Source organism: Poecilia mexicana, unplaced genomic scaffold, assembly GCF_051168715.1.
Source record: "Poecilia mexicana isolate PSO_F unplaced genomic scaffold, ASM5116871v1 scaffold_8, whole genome shotgun sequence".
Classification (NCBI taxonomy): domain Eukaryota; kingdom Metazoa; phylum Chordata; class Actinopteri; order Cyprinodontiformes; family Poeciliidae; genus Poecilia; species Poecilia mexicana.
This window is the reverse complement of record NW_028263377.1, coordinates 27,578,452-27,600,188: the sequence shown is the minus strand read 5'-3', so window position 1 is coordinate 27,600,188 and position 21,737 is coordinate 27,578,452. Positions and strand designations below refer to the sequence as shown.

At 42.6% G+C, this 21,737-nt stretch overlaps 2 protein-coding genes across 4 annotated transcripts; one reads left to right on the top strand and one right to left on the bottom strand.

Moving 5' to 3' along the window:
• The first annotated feature begins 204 nt into the window (after window positions 1-204).
• LOC106934044 (cytohesin-2-like) lies at window positions 205-10,253 on the top strand. 2 transcript variants are annotated; one of them, XM_015013692.2, is made up of 13 exons: window positions 205-312; window positions 645-721; window positions 955-1,019; window positions 1,769-1,835; window positions 2,702-2,820; window positions 6,291-6,371; window positions 6,498-6,610; window positions 6,882-7,030; window positions 7,388-7,499; window positions 7,578-7,654; window positions 7,739-7,810; window positions 7,905-8,053; window positions 9,432-10,253. In XM_015013692.2, the coding sequence occupies exons 1-13, from the start codon at window positions 273-275 to the stop codon at window positions 9,514-9,516; spliced, it is 1,206 nt and encodes a 401-aa protein (XP_014869178.2). In that variant the 5' UTR covers window positions 205-272; the 3' UTR covers window positions 9,517-10,253. The 2 variants fall into 2 exon arrangements, with proteins under 2 accessions (XP_014869178.2, XP_087863939.1); XM_088007813.1 differs by having other exon boundaries at window positions 300-337.
• Window positions 10,254-12,986: 2,733 nt separating this feature from the next.
• sack1fa (scaffolding CK1 anchoring protein Fa) lies at window positions 12,987-20,718 on the bottom strand. 2 transcript variants are annotated; one of them, XM_088007812.1, is made up of 6 exons: window positions 20,186-20,718; window positions 15,333-15,500; window positions 14,740-14,861; window positions 13,599-14,362; window positions 13,163-13,217; window positions 12,987-13,107 (listed from the first exon to the last, which is right to left on the bottom strand). In XM_088007812.1, the coding sequence occupies exons 1-5, from the start codon at window positions 20,657-20,659 to the stop codon at window positions 13,168-13,170; spliced, it is 1,578 nt and encodes a 525-aa protein (XP_087863938.1). In that variant the 5' UTR covers window positions 20,660-20,718; the 3' UTR covers window positions 12,987-13,107; window positions 13,163-13,167. The 2 variants fall into 2 exon arrangements, with proteins under 2 accessions (XP_087863938.1, XP_014869177.2); XM_015013691.2 differs by lacking the exon at window positions 12,987-13,107 and having other exon boundaries at window positions 13,116-13,217.
• Window positions 20,719-21,737: the final 1,019 nt, after the last annotated feature.

Here is a 21,737-nt window from a genome sequence, read left to right as displayed (position 1 = left end):
ACGATCCAAATACCAAACCAAGAGCCAAAAATATTAAATTCTCCTTTTTAATTCTGATCTGTTCTGAATCTTTCTCAACTTCCTGATAATAAATATTGACAGCTGGTTTAAAATGAAGTTTCTGATGAGATGATGAAAATATTTCTACGGTGTGATTTTTTTCTTTGCGTCATCAGAGCGTGGGTTTCTCAGCAGCAGCAGCGCCGGCCCTTTTTTCCGCTCTGACTCGTCGCTGGGCTTCCTGTGAGCCGCCAGTCGCTCTGCACTCCAACATGGCCATCAGCAGAAAAGACAGCTTCCTCTGGGGCAAAGGTACGCAGCTTTAACCTGAACATGGGTAAAAACACTTTACGTTTCCAAGGTTTGTCTGCTTCCAGCTGAGGATGAGGAGTTTTACAGATTTCAGATGTAGTTATGGAAACTTCTCTCATTTTATTGTTTCTGTTATAATTGTGACTTTTGGATCTCATTAATGGTTCAGTTCCTCCAGGATGAGGGCGAGCCTCAGGTTTCTGATCTGTCTGCTGGTGATGAGGCTGTGGGTCTCCTGGTCGCTGCAGACCAGCGGTGTGTGTGTGTGTGTGTGTGTGTGTGTGTGTGTGTGTGAAGGTCATCCAGCTCTGAATCCTTTCTGCCCCCCACAGCGCCACCGAGGCTCCGACTGGCTGACAGGAGGCAGAGCGACCGCAGCGGCCAACCTGAGCTGCTGGACGACCTGCAGGTACCAGACCTGTCATTAAAACACCTGCTCACTCACACACACACACACACACACACACACACACACACACACACGCACACGCACGCACACGCACGCACACACACACACACACACACACACACGCACACACACACACGCACACACACAGGAACAAATCATTTTATTATTTCTGACTGAGGATCAGAAGCAGCTGCAGGTTTTCACACCAAACATCGTTTCCATTTTTCCCTCAGAAGCTGAAACTGGATCTGAATGATGGAGCAGCCGGATCCAGCAACCCGGACCTGAAGCGCCACAGGTGAGGCTCTGCCCAGGTGGAACCAGGTGGAACCAGGTCCAGCTGGGCCTTTTCCAGCGCCTTTCTTCAGCTGAACTCTGCTCACTGTGTCAGCTTGAATTATTTTTAATCAGAAACTATTTTCAGCTTTTCTTCACTTCCTTTTCTAGCTGCAGTTTTTCTTCCTAAAGAAACGAGCGCTTAATGACACTTCGTAAGGCTTTTAGATCATAAAATAGTTTCAGGTTCGGTTTTAATTCTCTGACTCTCCGACCTGTTGTGGTTTTCTGCCTGCTGGCTCAGCCAGTCGGTCTGAGGCGTCAGTTTCACAGCCAGAGAAAAGAAAACGTGTTAAATTAAAACTTATTTTCAGATGACTGGTGACCCCGTTTCTGTACTTCCTCTTGCTTTTGTTGCTGCGTTCAGCGGCTGACAGTAAGCGCTGCGTTCACTGCCATGTTGCATTCAGCTGCCGGTCGCCCACCAAAACCAAACACACTTTTCTGCAAACTGAACCTCAGACTGCAGAGAAAATGGAACATCAGCTGATGAATGAGATTATTTAAAACCTGCATAATGGAGCTGGATTTAAATAAATAGTTTAAACACATTTAATGAACAACATCCATGAATTTAGCTCAGTGCCTGTGGTTCATGTTTCCTAATTTTATTCAACTTTGTTTAAAATAAAAATACAAATTTAATTGTTTTTAAATTAACATGAAGCAAATAAAAAAGTTCATTTCTTGACTTTTATTCTCTTGTTTTAGTAAAAGTGTGGTGAGGAACAGGAAGTTTCTACGAGGGAAAAAGAAATTCAACATGGACCCAAAAGTGGTGAGTTTTCATTTTCTGCACATCCAGTGACTCCAACGTCTCCAGAGGTCAGAGGTCACTGACCTGCAGTAGTAACTCCAGAGTAAATGGGAATTTTCTGCTTCCATTCAACTGGTTTTAATGGTTTTAATGGTTCACATCAAGCTGAAGCTACACTGCAAAAACACTCAATCTCACCAAGTATTTATGTCTAGTTTCTGCTGCAAACGTCTCATTACACTAGAAATAAAACAACACTGACTTAGAAACAGCTTTTCAGCAAGTTTTAGGAAATTAAGTCAATAATTAATGATAAAAAAGTCAGCAGGTTATTTCACTTATAAAATAGGAAAAATGATCCCAAGTGAAATAATCTGAATATTGAAGAATCTTTTCATCAATATTAAGGAATTATTGACCTAAATCAGCTCCTATTTCTGCTCAAGTTACTTCTGAGTTACTTTTGTCTCATTTCTAGTTTACTGAAACATTTCCAGGAGAAACTAAACCAGACGTCTTGGTAAGATTTAGTTTTTTCAGTGCAGCAGCTCAGTGTGTGATGCAGTAAAGGAGCTGCCTGCAGAGCGGCGCAGCAGCAAGAAAAGCCACATCCTGTTCCTCACAGAGATGCAGAGGCGTCGCCTGGCAGCCAAACCAAGCCGCACTCCGAGTTTTACTGACACGATACAAAATGGAGAAGTGATCAGTTCACTCTCTGCTTCGCTACTGAAGCTACACGCCTGGCAGCCGTGACTCAAAACCTGAAGAAGGAAACCTTTAAGATCTGAGATATGATGCTTCTGGTTGATAAGAGACCAAGCAGCAGATGAGGTGACCCTCATGTGATGGTATGAGGTCATTTCCTGTGAAACGTTGTTTTCCTGCAGGGCGTCCGCTACCTGGTGGAGCACGGCATCCTGGAATGGCGAGCCGAGCCGGTGGCGGAGTTCCTCTACAAGGAGGAGGGGCTTAACAAGACCGCCATCGGCAACTTCCTGGGAGAACGGTACGGCGGGTCAGAGGTCAAAACAGGAAGTTCAGAACAGGAAGTTCAGAACAGGAAAGTCACAACAGGAAGGTCACAACAGGAAGGTCAGAACAGGAAAGTCACAACAGGAAGGTCAGAACAGGAAGGTCAGAACAGGAAAGTCACAACAGGAAGGTCAGAACAGGAAAGTCACAACAGGAAGGTCAGAACAGGAAAGTCACAACAGGAAGGTCAGAACAGGAAAGTCACAACAGGAAGGTCAGAACAGGAAAGTCACAACAGGAAGGTCAGAACAGGAAGGTCACAACAGGAAGGTCACAACAGGAAAGTCACAACAGGAAGGTCAGAACAGGAAAGTCACAACAGGAAGGTCAGAACAGGAAAGTCACAACAGGAAGGTCAGAACAGGAAGGTCAGAACCGGAAGGTCAGAACAGGAAGGTCACAACAGGAAGGTCACAACAGGAAGGTCACAACAGGAAAGTCACAACAGGAAGGTCAGAACAGGAAAGTCACAACAGGAAGGTCAGAACAGGAAAGTCACAACAGGAAGGTCAGAACAGGAAAGTCACAACAGGAAGGTCAGAACAGGAAAGTCACAACAGGAAGGTCAGAACAGGAAAGTCACAACAGGAAGGTCACAACAGGAAGGTCAGAACAGGAAAGTCACAACAGGAAGGTCAGAACAGGAAAATCACAACAGGAAGGTCAGAACAGGAAAGTCACAACAGGAAGGTCACAACAGGAAGGTCAGAACAGGAAAGTCACAACAGGAAGGTCAGAACAGGAAAGTCACAACAGGAAGGTCACAACACGAAAGTCACAACAGGAAGGTCAGAACAGGAAGGTCACAACAGGAAAGTCACAACAGGAAGGTCACAACAGGAAAGTCACAACAGGAAAGTCAAAACAGGAAGGTCAGAACAGGAAGATCAGAACAGGAAGGTCAAAACAGGAAGGTCACAACAGGAAGGTCACAACAGGAAAGTCACAACAGGAAGGTCACAACAGGAAAGTCACAACAGGAAGGTCAGAACAGGAAAGTCACAACAGGAAGGTCAGAACAGGAAAGTCACAACAGGAAGGTCAGAACAGGAAAGTCACAACAGGAAGGTCAGAACAGGAAAGTCACAACAGGAAGGTCAGAACAGGAAAGTCACAACAGGAAGGTCACAACAGGAAGGTCAGAACAGGAAAGTCACAACAGGAAGGTCAGAACAGGAAAGTCACAACAGGAAGGTCAGAACAGGAAGGTCAGAACAGGAAGGTCAGAACAGGAAAGTCACAACAGGAAGGTCAGAACAGGAAGGTCAGAACAGGAAAGTCACAACAGGAAGGTCAGAACAGGAAAGTCACAACAGGAAGGTCAGAACAGGAAGGTCACAACAGGAAGGTCACAACAGGAAAGTCACAACAGGAAGGTCAGAACAGGAAAGTCACAACAGGAAGGTCAGAACAGGAAGGTCACAACAGGAAGGTCACAACAGGAAGGTCACAACAGGAAAGTCACAACAGGAAGGTCACAACAGGAAAGTCACAACAGGAAGGTCAGAACAGGAAAGTCACAACAGGAAGGTCAGAACAGGAAAGTCACAACAGGAAGGTCACAACAGGAAGGTCAGAACAGGAAAGTCACAACAGGAAGGTCAGAACAGGAAAGTCACAACAGGAAGGTCAGAACAGGAAAGTCACAACAGGAAGGTCAGAACAGGAAAGTCACAACAGGAAGGTCAGAACAGGAAAGTCACAACAGGAAGGTCACAACAGGAAGGTCAGAACAGGAAAGTCACAACAGGAAGGTCAGAACAGGAAAGTCACAACAGGAAGGTCAGAACAGGAAGGTCAGAACAGGAAGGTCAGAACAGGAAAGTCACAACAGGAAGGTCAGAACAGGAAGGTCAGAACAGGAAAGTCACAACAGGAAGGTCAGAACAGGAAAGTCACAACAGGAAGGTCAGAACAGGAAGGTCACAACAGGAAGGTCACAACAGGAAAGTCACAACAGGAAGGTCAGAACAGGAAAGTCACAACAGGAAGGTCAGAACAGGAAGGTCACAACAGGAAGGTCACAACAGGAAGGTCACAACAGGAAAGTCACAACAGGAAGGTCACAACAGGAAAGTCACAACAGGAAGGTCAGAACAGGAAAGTCACAACAGGAAGGTCAGAACAGGAAAGTCACAACAGGAAGGTCACAACAGGAAGGTCAGAACAGGAAAGTCACAACAGGAAGGTCAGAACAGGAAAGTCACAACAGGAAGGTCACAACACGAAAGTCACAACAGGAAGGTCAGAACAGGAAGGTCACAACAGGAAAGTCACAACAGGAAGGTCACAACAGGAAAGTCACAACAGGAAAGTCACAACAGGAAGGTCAGAACAGGAAGATCAGAACAGGAAGGTCAAAACAGGAAGGTCACAACAGGAAAGTCACAACAGGAAAGTCACAACAGGAAGGTCAGAACACGTAGGTCACAGGGACTGGAGGACAACTGGATGAACCAATCCAATCCAGTTTAATTTATTAAAACCAAAGTGCTGCACAGTCAAAGTAAAAACACACAAAAAAGGTTTTATTCTGCAAAAAAAAAAAAAAATATTTGACTGTAGAGATCATCACAGCTTAGAAAGTAAAATAGAAATGTAAAGGGGAAAAGCTTCTTTGAGTCAGGAATCAAAGAAAAGAAACCTAATTAAGATAATAAAAAATGTTATTTAATAAAATAGAATGATGAATAAAAATTAATTATTTGATACATAGTAAAATAAGTTCAAAAATGTAAAAAAAAAAAAAAACACGGTACAGTAAATTAATTAACATTTCTAATGTAAAGTTAGCCACGGTATTTATAAATAAATTTAAAGGAAAAAACTAAAGGAAAAAAATCAGAAATTCAAATGAAACAATATAATAAAATCTGAAAAACATAATTTAACTGCCTGTTGAATCTTTTTGATTTTGATATTTCCCTTCAGAAACTCCAGTTTGTATGAAATTATGGTTAATTTATCTTGTCCTACAATCTTATTTATACTTTGCCATTAAAATTTTTTTCTGGACAAATCAGGCAAAGAGGCTGAGTCTGAAACTGTTTAATGTGTTTTACTAATATTAGTTATGCTTATGTTGTTATTACTCTGATTTTCCATTTTTCTTGAAGGCATTGTTAGCATAGCATCAATATTCAATTGTTACATTTTCTATTTTTTACAAACTTTAAAGCACGAATGAGAGGACAGGAAACTTTTGGGGGCAGATCCAAAAAAAGGCGGAGTTACTGCATCAGCATTTAGCCACGCCCCCTGGAACCGCCCACAAGTTGTTCCTTTCAGTTTGAAATACTGTGGTCTGAATTTTATTCCTCTAATTTGTTTAGTTTTTCTCAAATCCTAAATGAAATGAATTGGCTTGGTAGTTTTCTCTGCAGGTTGTTCCTGTTCTCTGTCTGCTTCCTGAAGTTGATCTGATCTGCTGTAAATGTCACACAGGGAGGAAATGCACCTGAAGGTCCTGAAGGCGTTCGTGGCTCTGCATGAGTTCTCCGACCTGAATCTGGTCCAGGCGCTGAGGTTAGTGACAATCGGATTAAATATTCATTTTATTTAACTTTATTCTGTTTTTCTCAGCATGAATAATTCTCATTTTTTACTAGCGTTGGCTTCTTTTGATGTGTGTTTGAATAAATCTGTTGTCAGGCAGTTTCTGTGGAGCTTCCGGCTCCCAGGTGAAGCCCAGAAGATCGACCGGATGATGGAGGCGTTCGCGGCGCGTTACTGCGACTGCAACCCCGGAGTGTTCCAGTCCACAGGTACGACTCACCGACCAATAGAAACGATCTGCTGCTTCACCGACCAATAGAAACGATCTGCTGCTTCATCGACCAATAGAAACGCTCTGCTGCTTCATCGACCAATAGAAACGCTCTGCTGCTTCACCGACCAATAGAAACAAAGAGCCTGAGACCTCTGTGCTCATTGGTTCCTCACTGCCTTCCTCACAAAGCCTTTACTTTGAATAGGCCGGTGCGGCTGTGCAGCTGAGGCAGCGATAACAAAGCAGCGCTGCGGTTTCTCTTACAGACACCTGCTACATCCTGTCTTTTGCCATCATCATGCTCAACACCAGTCTGCACAACCCCAACGTGAAAGACAAGCCCAACCTGCAGCGCTTCGTCTGCATGAACCGAGGAATCAACAACGGCGCCGACCTTCCCGTCGACCTCCTCACGGTCCGCTCACTTCCACCGACACGCCTCAGAGCAAAGCCTTCCTGCTGGTCCCTCCTGCCTTCAGGGGGCGCTACAGGGACGTTTAGCCAAAACAGTGTCATCTGCAAACAGTTTTATTCCACACTGACCCAATCTCTTCAGCTTCACTCTGAATAACCTGGTTGCTGAAAATAAAATAAAATTACCTACCTATAATTGTGCAAGTTAGAATTATGAAAATACATTTTCTGAAAGGAAACAGTCTAATTTTGGACATTTTGATAAAAAGTTGAGGTGTTTTTTTGGTTGCATTGAATTTAGTAACTTTTATAAAACAACAAAACTCTTTTTTGACTTCACCTCCGTTTTTTCCTCCAGAAACTTTATGCCAGTATCCGCAGCGAACCCTTCAAGATCCCCGAGGACGACGGCAACGACCTTACTCTGACCTTCTTCAACCCGGACCGCGAGGGCTGGCTGCTGAAGATGGGTGAGTCTGCTGCAGCAACGGCGAAGCGCCTCGCTGGCTGCTGCGGCGCGTTTCTGAACGTGTTTGTTGTGGCTCCAGGCGGCCGAGTCAAGACCTGGAAACGCCGCTGGTTCATCCTGACCGACAGCTGCCTCTACTACTTCCAGTACACAACGGTGAGTTTCTGCTTCCTGCTGGTAGAGCGCAGCAGCAGTGTGTGTGTGTGTGTGTGTGTGTGTGACGTTCGGTTTGTCCTGCAGGATAAGGACCCGATCGGGATCATCCCTCTGGAGAATCTCTGTGTCAGAAAGCTGCAGGACTCCAGCAAACCGGTAGAGAAACTAACTTCCAACATCATCTAGAAACTGAGCCAGAAAATATCATTTAAACATATTTACCTCTGGTTACGGTTCCTGTTTCCACCAGTTCTGTCTGGAGCTGTACAGCCCCAAAGGTCAGAAGGTCAAAGCCTGCAAGACGGAGAACAAAGGCCGAGTGGTGGAGGGGAAACACCAGTTCTACCGGCTGAACGCCGGCAGCGAGGAGGAGAGAGACGACTGGATCAGCGCCATCAGGTGGGAGACAGGAGACACACACACAGGACACACACACACACACACACACACAGGACACACAGGACACACACACACACACAGGATACACACACACACACACACACACAGGACACACACACACAGGACACACAGGACACACACACACAGGACACACACACACACAGGACACACACACACAGGACACACACACACAGGACACACAGGACACACAGGACACACACACACACAGGACACACACAGGACACACACACACACAGGACACACACACACACAGGACACACACACACACAGGACACACAGGACACACACACACAGGACACACACAGGACACACACACACACAGGACACACACAGGACACACACACACACAGGACACACACACACACAGGACACACACAGGACACACACACACACAGGACACACACACACACAGGACACACAGGACACACACACACAGGACACACACAGGACACACACACACACAGGACACACACAGGACACACACAGGACACACACACACACAGGACACACACAGGACACACACATGGACACACACACACACACACACGGTCCTACAATCCTCTGACTGAAACTGGTCAATTAATTCTTAATAATATTAATGATAATATTAATATTATTAATGATAATTACTAATTATCATTAATTAGTAATTATTATTATTAATGATAATTACTAATTATCATTAATAATATTAATGGCTCATTATTATTATCATTAGTATTATTATATTTTCAGAAAATCAAATAAAAACTGGTTCTCTGTCATGAATGAACTCAAACGATGGAGTTTTAGATTTATGCTCATTTATTTGTTTTGAATATGAGAAAAATCTAAATAATGAGAATAAAGTCAGAATATTTGTCATAATATTAGATTAACGTTGCAGTAAAGTTGAATTGTATTTATTTTTATTCTTTTTTGGTTTTCCAAAAAATCACTTCAATTGGAGTTAAATATAATAAGTTTTAACTGTTTTACTATTATTGGATAAAAAAATAAATGTGGGTATTTAAAAAAAATGAAAATCGGGTTCAGTCAGTAAAAACAGGAAACTTCCAGTTTTGTAGGAAGTTTGGAGGGAATTAGATCAAAAACTTTAGTTCAGATTAAAAGTCCAGTTTGTTGCCAAAATGGCCAAATTTAAACAAACCTGCAAGATTTGACTTTTGATAGTTATCACAAACATTTGATGTGTTTATAAGCCGTATTAGGTAATCATCTTCAGCTTTTTTCTCTAACAGATCCAATAATTTAAGTTACGTTTTGTTGAAGTGGAGCAGCAGAAGAATCGTGCAGATCAGTTATGAAGCAAAGACAGAAAACGCTGATAATCATGTTGATAAACCGTTTCTTCCAGGGCGAGCATCACCAAGGACCCGTTTTACGATCTGGTGTCGATGAGGAAGAGGAGGGTGATCACGAATGCTTCGTCATCGGAGTGAAGCGTGTTGAACGAAGCTTCACCAACGTTTCACAGAAACAAGCTGAACTGGAGAGATGAAGAGGAACCGTGAACTCAGACACGAAGAGTCCAAGTCACTTCTGCAAACTGCAGACAGACGGTTCCTGGAAGGAGGCGTTCGCGCTACTTTAAACCGGCTTCTCTCCATGTGAAGGAAATGAACTAAAGTTTTCACAAAGAAGCTTAAAAATGAAGCGACGGACAAAAAGCAGCGAAGAACCACAGCTGGAAGCTAAAAGAGAAGAAACGAAACTGAAGCTGAAAAAGAAGCTAAAGGACGAAAACAAAGAAAAGATGCTGAATGTTCACTTTAAAAAAGAAAAGTCACCAAGATGCAAAACATGGATGTTCAATATTTCCACAAAAAACAGAAAAATATCAAAAATAGATACAAAATGATGTAATTTAAATACTAATAATGAATGAATGAATGAAGCTACATTTGGAGTCCAGGGGAAAAAATACACAGAAAAAACAGCCAGAAAACGTCTGAACACAGAAACATAACCACAATAGAAACAATAAAACATTTTTAACATGTCAAATACCTCTGGCTGATTATTAATTCAGTCTGGGGAAACGATGTAGCATTTCTTTAAGTCTAACAGATGTAAAATCGCAACATGTTTAATTTATGAACCGTTCAATGTGTAGTTTGTTATATTTTTATGTTTAATATGTAATTTAATGATCAAATAAAGTTTATTTTTCCTCGAAGCTTGTCGCCTTTTCTCCACCAGATGGCGCCGCAGCACCGCCATGTTGAACTGGACTGAAACGTAAATTTCTGCTGAAATCTGAGTTTTCTTTTCTTTTCTAACCGGAGTGAAGACTGAGAGAAATCATGAGACACACAGATCAAGTTTCTGGTTCACCTCCGGTGAGTCGTACTGGTTTTACTGGGAGAAGAAAACTCCAGTAATTGGAAATGAATAACTGTTTCTCTGCAGACCCGTCGCTCCACTGACTGGTTAGAAGTGGAGACGCTGGTTTCCTCCTGGATCATTTCACTTAGTTCATCTCTCCTTCTTCCTGATGTACTTACAAAAAATACAAATTTTAAAAATCACCTTATCTACGTCTTTAAATTCAGATTAGCTCTATTTTTTGTGCAGCTGCCAGTCCTGGTCAGACTGATCCATGTTTTGTATCAAAACCTTAAAAATGATCCATGAAAAGGAAACTGAAGCTCATGTGATCTGCAGTTTCTAATATTCAGAGATCCTTCGCCTACTTCGTGTCGCCAGTAACATGATGGGAAAATATAAAATATGATTTTACATAAAACTGTCTAATAACTGAGATCATTTGAAAGCAAGTTTTTTTAATTACTTCAGTTATCTTTGATATTAAATTTAGTTTGATTTTCTGAAACAAAAAAAATTAAAATTGTGTTTATAACTTTTTATTCATTTGAAATATGTAACCTGATATGTTTTATATTAAAATAAATGTTTTTATTCATTATTCTCTTCATTTGGATGGTATTTGTATTTAAATTGATTTCACCTGAGCGACTGCAGGTGAAACGAGCTTTATGGAAAACTGCAGAAAACTCGTTTTCGTTGTAATATTCTTTGTTTCTTCTGAAATAAATAAATACTGAGGAAAAGTAAAACTCACAGGAGTAAAAACATCATTTGGAAGTGAAATAAATCTGATTATTTTCAGATTCTTGATGCTCATGTTTTAATTTATTGAAGGACCTGGAGAATGGTTTAGTCAAAGTTTTTGTCTTTCATTTATTTTCTGTAACAAAGTTGTGATCATTTAAAGTCCATCTGCCACAAAGACTCTCATATCGTTCAGCGTGTTCAACACACCGACTGCGTTACCAACACCACACACACTGATCACCTTTCCAGTCTCCATAGCAACCAGGTGTAGCATAACACCAGGAGAAGTTAAGGCTTCAGAGGAAATGACAGGAAACACTGACCAGTGGAATAATTTAAAATAAACTAGAAAAATGTAAAAGTGCCGACTGAAACTCGACTCGAGCAGGGTTTGGCTCCCGAGGTTTTCAGTTCAGAAACGTTTCGCTGCTGATGAATCGTTTCAGTAAAACGTTTCAGTGAATCGTTTCAGTGAATCGTTTCAGTAAATCGTTTCAGTAAATCGTTTCAGTAAAACGTTTCAGTGAATCGTTTCAGTGAATCGTTTCAGTAAAACGTTTCAGTGAATCGTTTCAGTGAATCGTTTCAGTGAATCGTTTCAGTGAATCGTTTCAGTGAATCGTTTCAGTGAATCGTTTCAGTAAAACGTTTCAGTGAATCGTTTCAGTGAATCGTTTCAGTAAAACGTTTCAGTGAATCGTTTCAGTGAATCGTTTCAGTAAATCGTTTCAGTGAAACGTTTCAGTGAATCGTTTCAGTGAATCGTTTCAGTGAATCGTTTCAGTGAATCGTTTCAGTAAAACGTTTCAGTGAATCGTTTCAGTAAAACGTTTCAGTGAATCGTTTCAGTGAATCGTTTCAGTGAATCGTTTCAGTGAATCGTTTCAGTGAATCGTTTCAGTGAATCGTTTCAGTAAAACGTTTCAGTGAATCGTTTCAGTAAAACGTTTCAGTAAAACGTTTCAGTGAATCGTTTCAGTAAAACGTTTCAGTAAAACGTTTCAGTGAATCGTTTCAGTGAATCGTTTCAGTGAATCGTTTCAGTGAATCGTTTCAGTAAAACGTTTCAGTGAATCGTTTCAGTAAAACGTTTCAGTGAATCGTTTCAGTAAATCGTTTCAGTAAATCGTTTCAGTAAAACGTTTCAGTGAATCGTTTCAGTGAATCGTTTCAGTAAAACGTTTCAGTGAATCGTTTCAGTGAATCGTTTCAGTAAATCGTTTCAGTGAATCGTTTCAGTGAATCGTTTCAGTGAATCGTTTCAGTAAAACGTTTCAGTGAATCGTTTCAGTAAAACGTTTCAGTAAAACGTTTCAGTGAATCGTTTCAGTAAAACGTTTCAGTAAAACGTTTCAGTGAATCGTTTCAGTAAAACGTTTCAGTAAATCGTTTCAGTGAATCGTTTCAGTGAATCGTTTCAGTGAATCGTTTCAGTGAATCGTTTCAGTAAAACGTTTCAGTGAATCGTTTCAGTAAAACGTTTCAGTAAAACGTTTCAGTGAATCGTTTCAGTAAAACGTTTCAGTAAATCGTTTCAGTGAATCGTTTCAGTAAAACGTTTCAGTAAAACGTTTCAGTGAATCGTTTCAGTAAAACGTTTCAGTAAAACGTTTCAGTGAATCGTTTCAGTGAATCGTTTCAGTGAATCGTTTCAGTGAATCGTTTCAGTAAAACGTTTCAGTGAATCGTTTCAGTAAAACGTTTCAGTAAAACGTTTCAGTGAATCGTTTCAGTAAAACGTTTCAGTAAATCGTTTCAGTGAATCGTTTCAGTAAAACGTTTCAGTAAAACGTTTCAGTGAATCGTTTCAGTAAAACGTTTCAGTAAAACGTTTCAGTGAATCGTTTCAGTAAATCGTTTCAGTGAATCGTTTCAGTGAATCGTTTCAGTGAATCGTTTCAGTGAATCGGTAAGCGTCGCGGTGAGGCGGTCCATCGCCGCTCCATCGCCGCTCCATCGCCGCTCCATCGCCGCTCCATCGCCGCTCCATCGCCGCTCCATCGCCGCTCCTCCTCTCAGGACTGGATGCAGTTCTTTCTCGGATGCCGCCGGCGGCTTTTCAGTCCTGGAGAAACAAAAAGAGAAACTTTACTTGAAGATAGAACCAGTTTTCTTTTCTTTACTGGTGAAAATGATTAAGCTTCGCTTTCTGTGACCTTTAACCCCTGATGTGCTGCTCAACTCTACAGAAAGTAACATTTAGAGAAAGTAATTTCTAAATATGTTTCTGATTACAGTATATTTAAACTGTTTTACATTTAGGATTTTAGTCTTTTCTATATTATTTTCATATCTTTATTTTTAGAGCTTCAAACTGTTGGAGAAATTCAGGAGCAAAATCTAATTTTAACAAAAATCTTTCATGTCTAATGCTCGTTAAAGTGAGTTTCATATTTAGTTAAAGTCCCGGTTGCTCCAGATTTTCCAACAGCTGAGTAAAACGTACCGTCTTGGTCCGCCGTGCCGATGGTCTGCAGAGAAACGCTCCTCTGGATGTTCTTCTGAGACTTTTTGGGTTTGAACCTCGGCGGTTTCTCCTGAACCTCAAACGAATCCTCCGCTTCGTTTCCTGCGACGCCGTTGGCCTCTGGCGTAGCCACGGGGGCGGGGCTTGGAGGAGTGGCCACGCCCTCCTGTATAGTCTCTGCTCTGTGATTGGCTGCTCTGTTTTTCAGGAAGTTCCTGAAGGAACTGCGCGGCTTCTTCACGGCAGCTGCCTCGCTCTTCCTCACACCGCCGAGCTCGTCCTTCTCCTCTTCCTCGGTGGTGGCGCTCTGACTTGGTGAGGACACTCGGTCCACCGTGTCCCCGTGTCCCTCCGTGTCCCTCTGGCTGGTGCCACCGAGCAGCGAGTGACCCTGAGTGGACAGGTCCTGCAGCGAGCCCGTCAGGCCCAAGCTGTTCCCGAACACCAGCGAGTATTTGGGGTTGTGGTATTTGTGCGCCGGCACTTTGAGGTCGGCCTGTCTGGAGTCGCCGACGGACACCTGGAAGCGGGACGTGGAGACGGGCGCGGGGCGGAGGTGCTCCACCCGGGGCTTCAGGACGGGAGTGGGCAGCGGCGGCTTGCTGATGTTGAACTCCTTGTGGAGGTCGACCGGTTCCGACACGGCGTACATCTCTCTGAAGTCGCTGTCGAAGAAGTCGACGATCTGACCCGTCATCACCGTAACGGCGCTCCGGTCCAAACGAGACGAACTCCACGTGAAGCTGGAGGTTAAAACCAGGAATGAAACCATAAACCACAAACTTACCAACATTCAGCGCAGCAGCAACAACCAACACGGTAAAAAAAACCTTATCGCACGATAAATTACTCCAGAAGTTATCACGATAAATGATAATATTATTGATTTGAGACAATTTTCCAGGAATGTAACGGTAATAGAATAACAGAAGATCGATAATCTTTAAATTAATTAACATTTAGCACTGGAACTGGAATACATTTTAAATATACAAAATAAACAAACAAACAAATAAAATCAATTATGAAATAAGTCCAAAATGTGAGCATGAACAACATTAACATGATTAACATTAGCATGAGGACATTAGCATTAATAACGTTAGCATGAGGCGCTAACCTGTAGCAGCCGAACATGACCTTCTCTCCGTCCACCAGCATGTATTTGGAGCAGAGCGAGCCGGGCAGCTTCCCGAAGGACAGGGCCAGCCCCGCGCCTTTCACCATCCGCACACGCAGGTTCTGCACACACACGCACACACACACACACACACACACACGATTACACAACGCCCTGGGTCAACACACACACACACACACACGTGGACCACGGCTGGGCCGTGGAGCCTCTAGTTTCTGGGATCCGTTCTCAGGAACAAAGACCGTTCCCTGAAAACCGAGTCGAACCGGGCCGCTGCGCCACGACCCGGCCCCACAGCGCAGGAAAAACGCTGCAGGCTCCAGATAAGGCTGGTTTGGTTTCAGATCGGATGTCAGAGGATCAGAGAAACGCTCTTCCTCCTCCAGAGGAAACAAACATCCTCTAAGCTTTTCACCAAAACCAAAAGTCTGGAGGAGAATTCAGCTGGTTGAGGCGACTTAATACAAAAAGTTAAAAATTAAATTAGATCATCAGAGGAAGGTTTAACTGCAGCACAAGAAGAGAAGCCGGTGGTTTGAGTCCTGCTCTGTGTGCGCGGCTTGGCGTCTCACCCTCAGGTGCATGGCGTTGATCTGCAGCCGGGAGCTCATGTCCAGGAAGTGGGGAACGCCGCGGGCCTCCAGCACCGCATACACCGCCACGCCGCGCCACGCCGCCGCGTCCAGCAGGTCCTGGAGGATCTGCAGGTCCGTTAGGAGATCCATGACAATGGCCAGTACCTGGGGCAAACAGAGAGCGGGGCATTTTTACTGCCCTGCACTCGTTATGAGCCACACACAGCTAGCATCTAACCGCTGAAATATAATAATATACAGCTAGCATGAGCTGAGCTCTGAATTAGCACAGCTAGCATGAGCTAATCTGAATTAGCACAGCTAGCATGAGCTGACCTCTGAATTAGCACAGCTAGCATGAGCTGACCTCTGAATTAACACAGCTAGCATGAGCTGACCTCTGAATTAGCACAGCTAGCATGAGCTGACCTCTGAATTAGCACAGCTAGCATGAGCTGAGCTCTGAATTAGCACAGCTAGCATGAGCTGACCTCTGAATTAGCACAGCTAGCATGAGCTGACCTCTGAATTAACACAGCTAGCATGAGCTGACCTCTGAATTAACACAGCTAGCATGAGCTGAGCTCTGAATTAGCACAGCTAGCATGAGCTGAGTTCTGAATTAGCACAGCTAGCATGAGCTTCCCGGCCTGGTGACATTTGCCGCATGTCCTCCCCTTCTCTCATAACTCTCTTTCCTGTCAAACTTCAAATAAAGGCCACTAGAGCCAAAACCTTTAAAAAAACAAAATAACAAAAACAAAAAAAACACAGCTAGCATGAGCTAAACGCTGAAATATAGTAATATAAAGCTAGCATGAGAAAAGTTAAAATAAAATAAGAACAGTTAATATAACACTAGAAAAAATTGTTAAGAGAAAAAGTCATTATAATACAAAAATAAGTATTACCAGAATAAAGTTGTAATATTAGTACAATGAAGTAGCAAAATACAGGAAAAATAATAATTAAAAAATGATAAGGAATATTGAACATCTTGTGAAGTTTGACTTTGGTTTTCTAAAACATAAGAAAACATGAAACTGTATTAAACACATCAGAATCAAATGACTGTCATCAGCAGAACTCTGAAACGACCAGAACCAGAACCAGACTGAGCTGCTGACATCAGGTCCTTTCCTCCAGGAGTTTTATGACTTTCTCCTGATAACTTTACATCTTTGTTCTTGTAATTAAGAAAACATTTTGTGTTCCAGCCCTAAGTTTCTGTCACAGCGATTACCCTGAAGAACGCTGACTTTGTTTTTTAGTTTCATCTTAATCAAATGTTTTGGATTATTTCCCCTGAAAAGCCAAAATAAAACACATTCTCAGTTTCCTGCAGAGGCGGCCATCTAAATAACAATCATCTATGATGTCATCCATCCTAAACATCTGGAGGAGACTGAGGCCCGCAGCATCACAGATCCTCCTCAGCCAATGAATTCTGAGTGAAGTCAAAGTTTATCAAAGAATCAGAAACATCAGATTTGAAATTTTGGCATAAAAGTTTTATCCTGATCACAGCGAAAATTTTATTTAATCAGAATTAAATAGTTAAATAATTTCTGCAACTGGAAAAAGATTTGGATTCATAACGCAGGATTTAGCAGATCTGTTCAGGTTTCTGCTGAACTCAGCAGCTTGGTGGATCTTTATGTGATTCTCCAGCAGACTCCCTGCAGCCAGCGGCCCATTCTGTGGAAAAACCCGTTTCTCTGGAAACGGTCTGGACCAAATCCAGAGTCGGTTATGAAATCATTTATAAACCGATTTATGCTCACATTTCCCATGATGGTTTTTTAATAAAAGTTTTTTCCTCTGTCAGATAAACTGGGTCCAGTTAAAGATTCTCTGATTCTGAAGCTTTCGTTTCGTTTCCTGGTCGCCTGTTCGACCCGATCCGCTCAACAGAAAGGTTTTTATGCAAAGCAGAAATTTAAAAGTCACAAACAAAAGCGGATCAGATGACATCTGGCTGCTTTCAGCCAAAGCAGATTCACATTCAGTTATTACAAAAGAAGACGAGACAAAAGGTTCACAATGTTGCAGTAAAAACATTCAGAAATGTCAGAGGAAATATTTCTGTGTGAAAATAAGCAGGCTGGAAACAGGAAGTTTGCTGGGAAATCAAACACAGACTGGATGTTCACCGATTCCCTGTTGGGCATGGCGGAGGCCCTGTGATGCTGTGGGCCGGCATCAGTTCAAAAAACTGTTTTCTGCTAAATTATTGAGTAAACAGAAACATGAGCTCAATAACAACAAAGATATTTATTGTTCTTAATGTTATTCATGTCTGTCTGTCTGAACTTCAATAATTTAGTTTTTTAACTCGATGAAAGGTTTGTTTACAGAAATCTCCTGGTTTAAAACTTCAAACATTTTTACATTTGGTTTTTTTAACTGTCAGAAAATCTAAAAATCTTAATCAGTACAGATGGTCTTACTGCTGATTTTAGAAACATAAAGTTTACATTTCTCCTGATGATGTTTTACCAGTTGCAGTTAAACCTGACTGGAAGACGGTCGGCCATCTTGTCGGCCATCTTGGATGTTCGTCCTGTTTGGGTTTTTATTAGGATTGGTTCTGGTTTCTTTCTGCGCTAACGGAGCGGCTCAAAAGCAGAAACGTGGCGCCTGCAGCTCAGATCCGGTAGATGATCTCTGGTTTTTCGGCTCTCTGCCCTGAAGCTTCATTATCTTATGAAAAACCGGCCAGCTTGGCCGATAGCAGCAGGTGGAAACTGGATAACCGTTCGGCTTCCCTCTGGCTGCTCAGGCGTTTTCCGTCTCTCCAGGTGAAACTCTGAGCCTGAATGACGTTTCCTGCAGCTCAGGAACTCATTTTGCTCCAGCACTCGTCTGACAGACGACTCGCCTTAATGGCCTCCTATAAAATCAACGTGTGCGTGTCTTTCTGCAGGCTCAGAGACGCTGGCGTTTGAAGACTGACAGGTTGATTTACTGAACCTGCAGGGCAGAAACGGCAGCCTCTGATTGGCCGGTTCATATCAGAGTCAAACTGTCCTTTTAGAGGCGTTTCTAGCTTTTTACTCTGCAGCTCCAGTTTTTGGAGGTTTCCATGGAAACTGCAGGCTAACATGAACACCTGAACTGTCCGAGGGGGGAGGGTAACCATGGCAACCGGAGCTCACCTGAGCTGGCGGATCATGAGATTAATCCGCTGCTTGTCCCGACCTGTTGGTGACTCCAGAAGCCGGTTAATAACGACTTCATGTTTCTGGAAACTTCAGACTGAAGTGGAAACAGGAACTGAATCCATAACATCCAGGAATTTTCCCGACGGTTTTTATCCATCAGGATGAAGCTGAAATGTTTTCTGGCCTGGAAAATGTTTCCATCTGATTTCTATGAAAGAATCTGAATAATAAACTGCATTATCAATGTGATGTTTTTAAGCTAATTAAATTATTAAAATACATTTGACATTACAAATAATTTAATGAAAACAAGAAATACAAAAAAACAGGTTTAACTGCTACATATTTATATAAATATTTTCTTTACCTTTAAAAAAGAAACCAAAAGCTGGTGATTAATAGAGACAAACATTAATGTTCAGTTTATTTATTTTTTTGTTCCTGACAAATGAAGGATTTGATTCATAAACGATGAAACATCAGATCGTCTGTCTGACCTGTTATGATGTCATTAACTGACCCACATTTTAACAACCTGCAGCTTAAACGCAACAACAGTTTGAGTCTCATGTAAACTGAGAAAACGTTCAAACGAGCTGAAGCATCACAGTGACGTCACAGAGTCACATGATCTCCTCCAGCCAATCAGAGGAGTCGGTTTTAACGTCACAGACAGAAAAGACAAAGTTACAACTTTTTAAAGAAATAAAAACAACGAGTTGTGAAGTAGATCTAAAGTTAAAATCAGGAATCAGATTAATTATAATGAATATTTGTTGTTTTATGGTTAAATCTCATTATCTCAGTTTTTGTCATTATTGGGAGTTATTATGATAAAATAATGTTTTTATTGCTGGTTTCTATGGAGAAACAACAAACTGTTTCTAGTTAAGGTTCAGGTTTTAAGTCATTAAATCCTTTTATTGTGATGAACTTCATTATCATAATAGTATTAAATTCCAGTCTCAATAATAAAAACTCTCCAATAGTTTAATGTTGTACAACATTATATAAAAACATTTTTAATTATAAAACATGAGGTACAAACATTTATTTCCTTATTAGAGGTTCAGAAAAAAAAATGGATTCTGTAGAGAATCAGAGCGTGGGAATTCAGAATCGACTCAAAATGCTCAAAAATCTATTTTATTATGAATAATTCTTAGATATTTGTTTAATTAAGAAGCTAAGCTAACGTAATACTGACAAATGAATGTGCAGAATTTTATACAGAAACTTATTTTTGTTTCAATAAAAAGTGCTGGGATTTGTTCAGTATGAAACATTTCATCTGTCAGTCGCATCATTTAAACTGAATATTTGAATCGGTTGAATAGAAAAACTGGTTCTGAATCAAAAACCCTAAAACTCTGAATTGTTTGAGGAAGTTGGAAAGTAATTTTCTGTCTTTCTTATTTGAAATTTGTTTTTATGTATCACCATCTTCCTATAATAATGGATTAAATTGTTTTTAGGTAAAACTTTTCACATTTCAGTCATTATTTTATGAAGGTGATGATATAAACTAACCAGAGTTAGTTACATCTGAGTACTTTTACTGCGCTGCACTTTTTGCTTCCATTTAAAATACGTTGCAGTAGTTTTTCTTTTGGTGAGTGCTGAACCGCCTCTGGTTAATCCAACATTATTTTCTGTAGATTATTTCCCGGCTCTCCGGCCGGTTACCTTCTGGGCGCCTTGGATCAGCCTCCTCACCACCTCCTTGATGTGCGGCCCCGGCTCTTTGGGCGGGTGTGTGTACACGGACACCCGGGTCACCCCCTTGTACACGCCGCTGCAGGCCGGCCAGCCGATGTCCAGCGCCGGAACCTCGGTGTCGGACATCTGCGGCCAGTAGGTGGAGTGGACCCCGGAGTCGGCGCTGGTGGCCTCCTTGGGCTTGTCCGGCTCGCCGGCCTCCGGGTCGCTGTCCGGGTCGTACTCCTGGAAGCTGTCCCGGATGGCCCGGACCTCCCTGGCGCACAGGAAGTCCCGGATGTTGTCCTCCTGCAGGCGCATCTTGAAGGCTCCGTCCCCGTGGCGCAGCAGCTGCTCCAGCGCGGCCCGCTGCTCCTCGCTGTAGTAGAACTCCGGCCGGGACTCCGGGACCTTCTCGTTGACGTGCTGGTTGTCCAGACACAGCAGCTGGGACTCCGCCATGGCCGCGACGCGCTGCCTCTGCAACGGCTGCGCTTACCTGGGCCGACAGGTGAGGAGGGAGCGCAGGTAGGAGCAGGGGGCGGGGCTAGGGGACCGACACGAGGCGCCCCGCGTTCCTGAAGGCTTCCTGCTGGAAAACCTTCAGAATAAAGTCAATAGATTAATAAATATCGATCAGTTTCATTTTTAAAGGATCATTCTACCAGCAGCTCAAAGTGCTGCTGCATGATGACAAACAAAGAAACGATCAAAACAAAACACTCCTGATGGTCCCTTAAATTCGGTTCTACTGGATCCAGAACATCTGCTCCACCTCCAGCTGCTGTGGCTCTGAGTCAAACCAACCTGTTCCCCTCCTGGCCTGTGGGGGCGCTGCACCAAGATCCACTGAGCGAAACGACACAAAAACCTCTGAAGACACTGAGAGCAACTTCCTTCTTCACCAGATGGAAACAAGATGGAGGATTTTAGCGGTTGGAGGATTTCTCTTTAGGCTAAAGACCAGGAGCCATTTCTGCTGCTAGCGCTAGGCTAGCATGTTAGCTTTGGTTGTATTTACCCAGAATGCCCTACGCTGTAGTCCACTTCCAGCTTTTGGAGCGGTCTCTGGTCCGCTTGGCGTTCATATATGAAACCGAACCAGAGTTCACTTGAACCGAACCCAGACTGAGGTCTGGAGGACCAGAGGTCAGAGGTCAGTCAGCATTCACACCTCACCAATCTGACCGGACTTTGACTAGACAACCAGACTGGAGTTGGGTTGAATTACATCAGAACTTTTTTAAATGTCTGTTTTGTTTCCACAGATTAAAGTTTCAGACCATAATCTGTTTTAAATCGGTGCAGATTTAAAGTTTTTACAAAGTTATCAGGATTTATTTCTCCTGGATTCTTTATGTGAGATAAATCCAGATCAGTCTGGACCACAGCAGACGGTTACTGTCTTAAAATAACTGAGGTTGAGTATTTACTGAAATCATTTAAAAACTTCCTTCCATCCATTTTCTAACACCTTTGTCCCTCATGGGTCAGGAGCTGCTGGTTCCTCTCCAACGTTCCGGGCAAGAGGCAGGGTCAC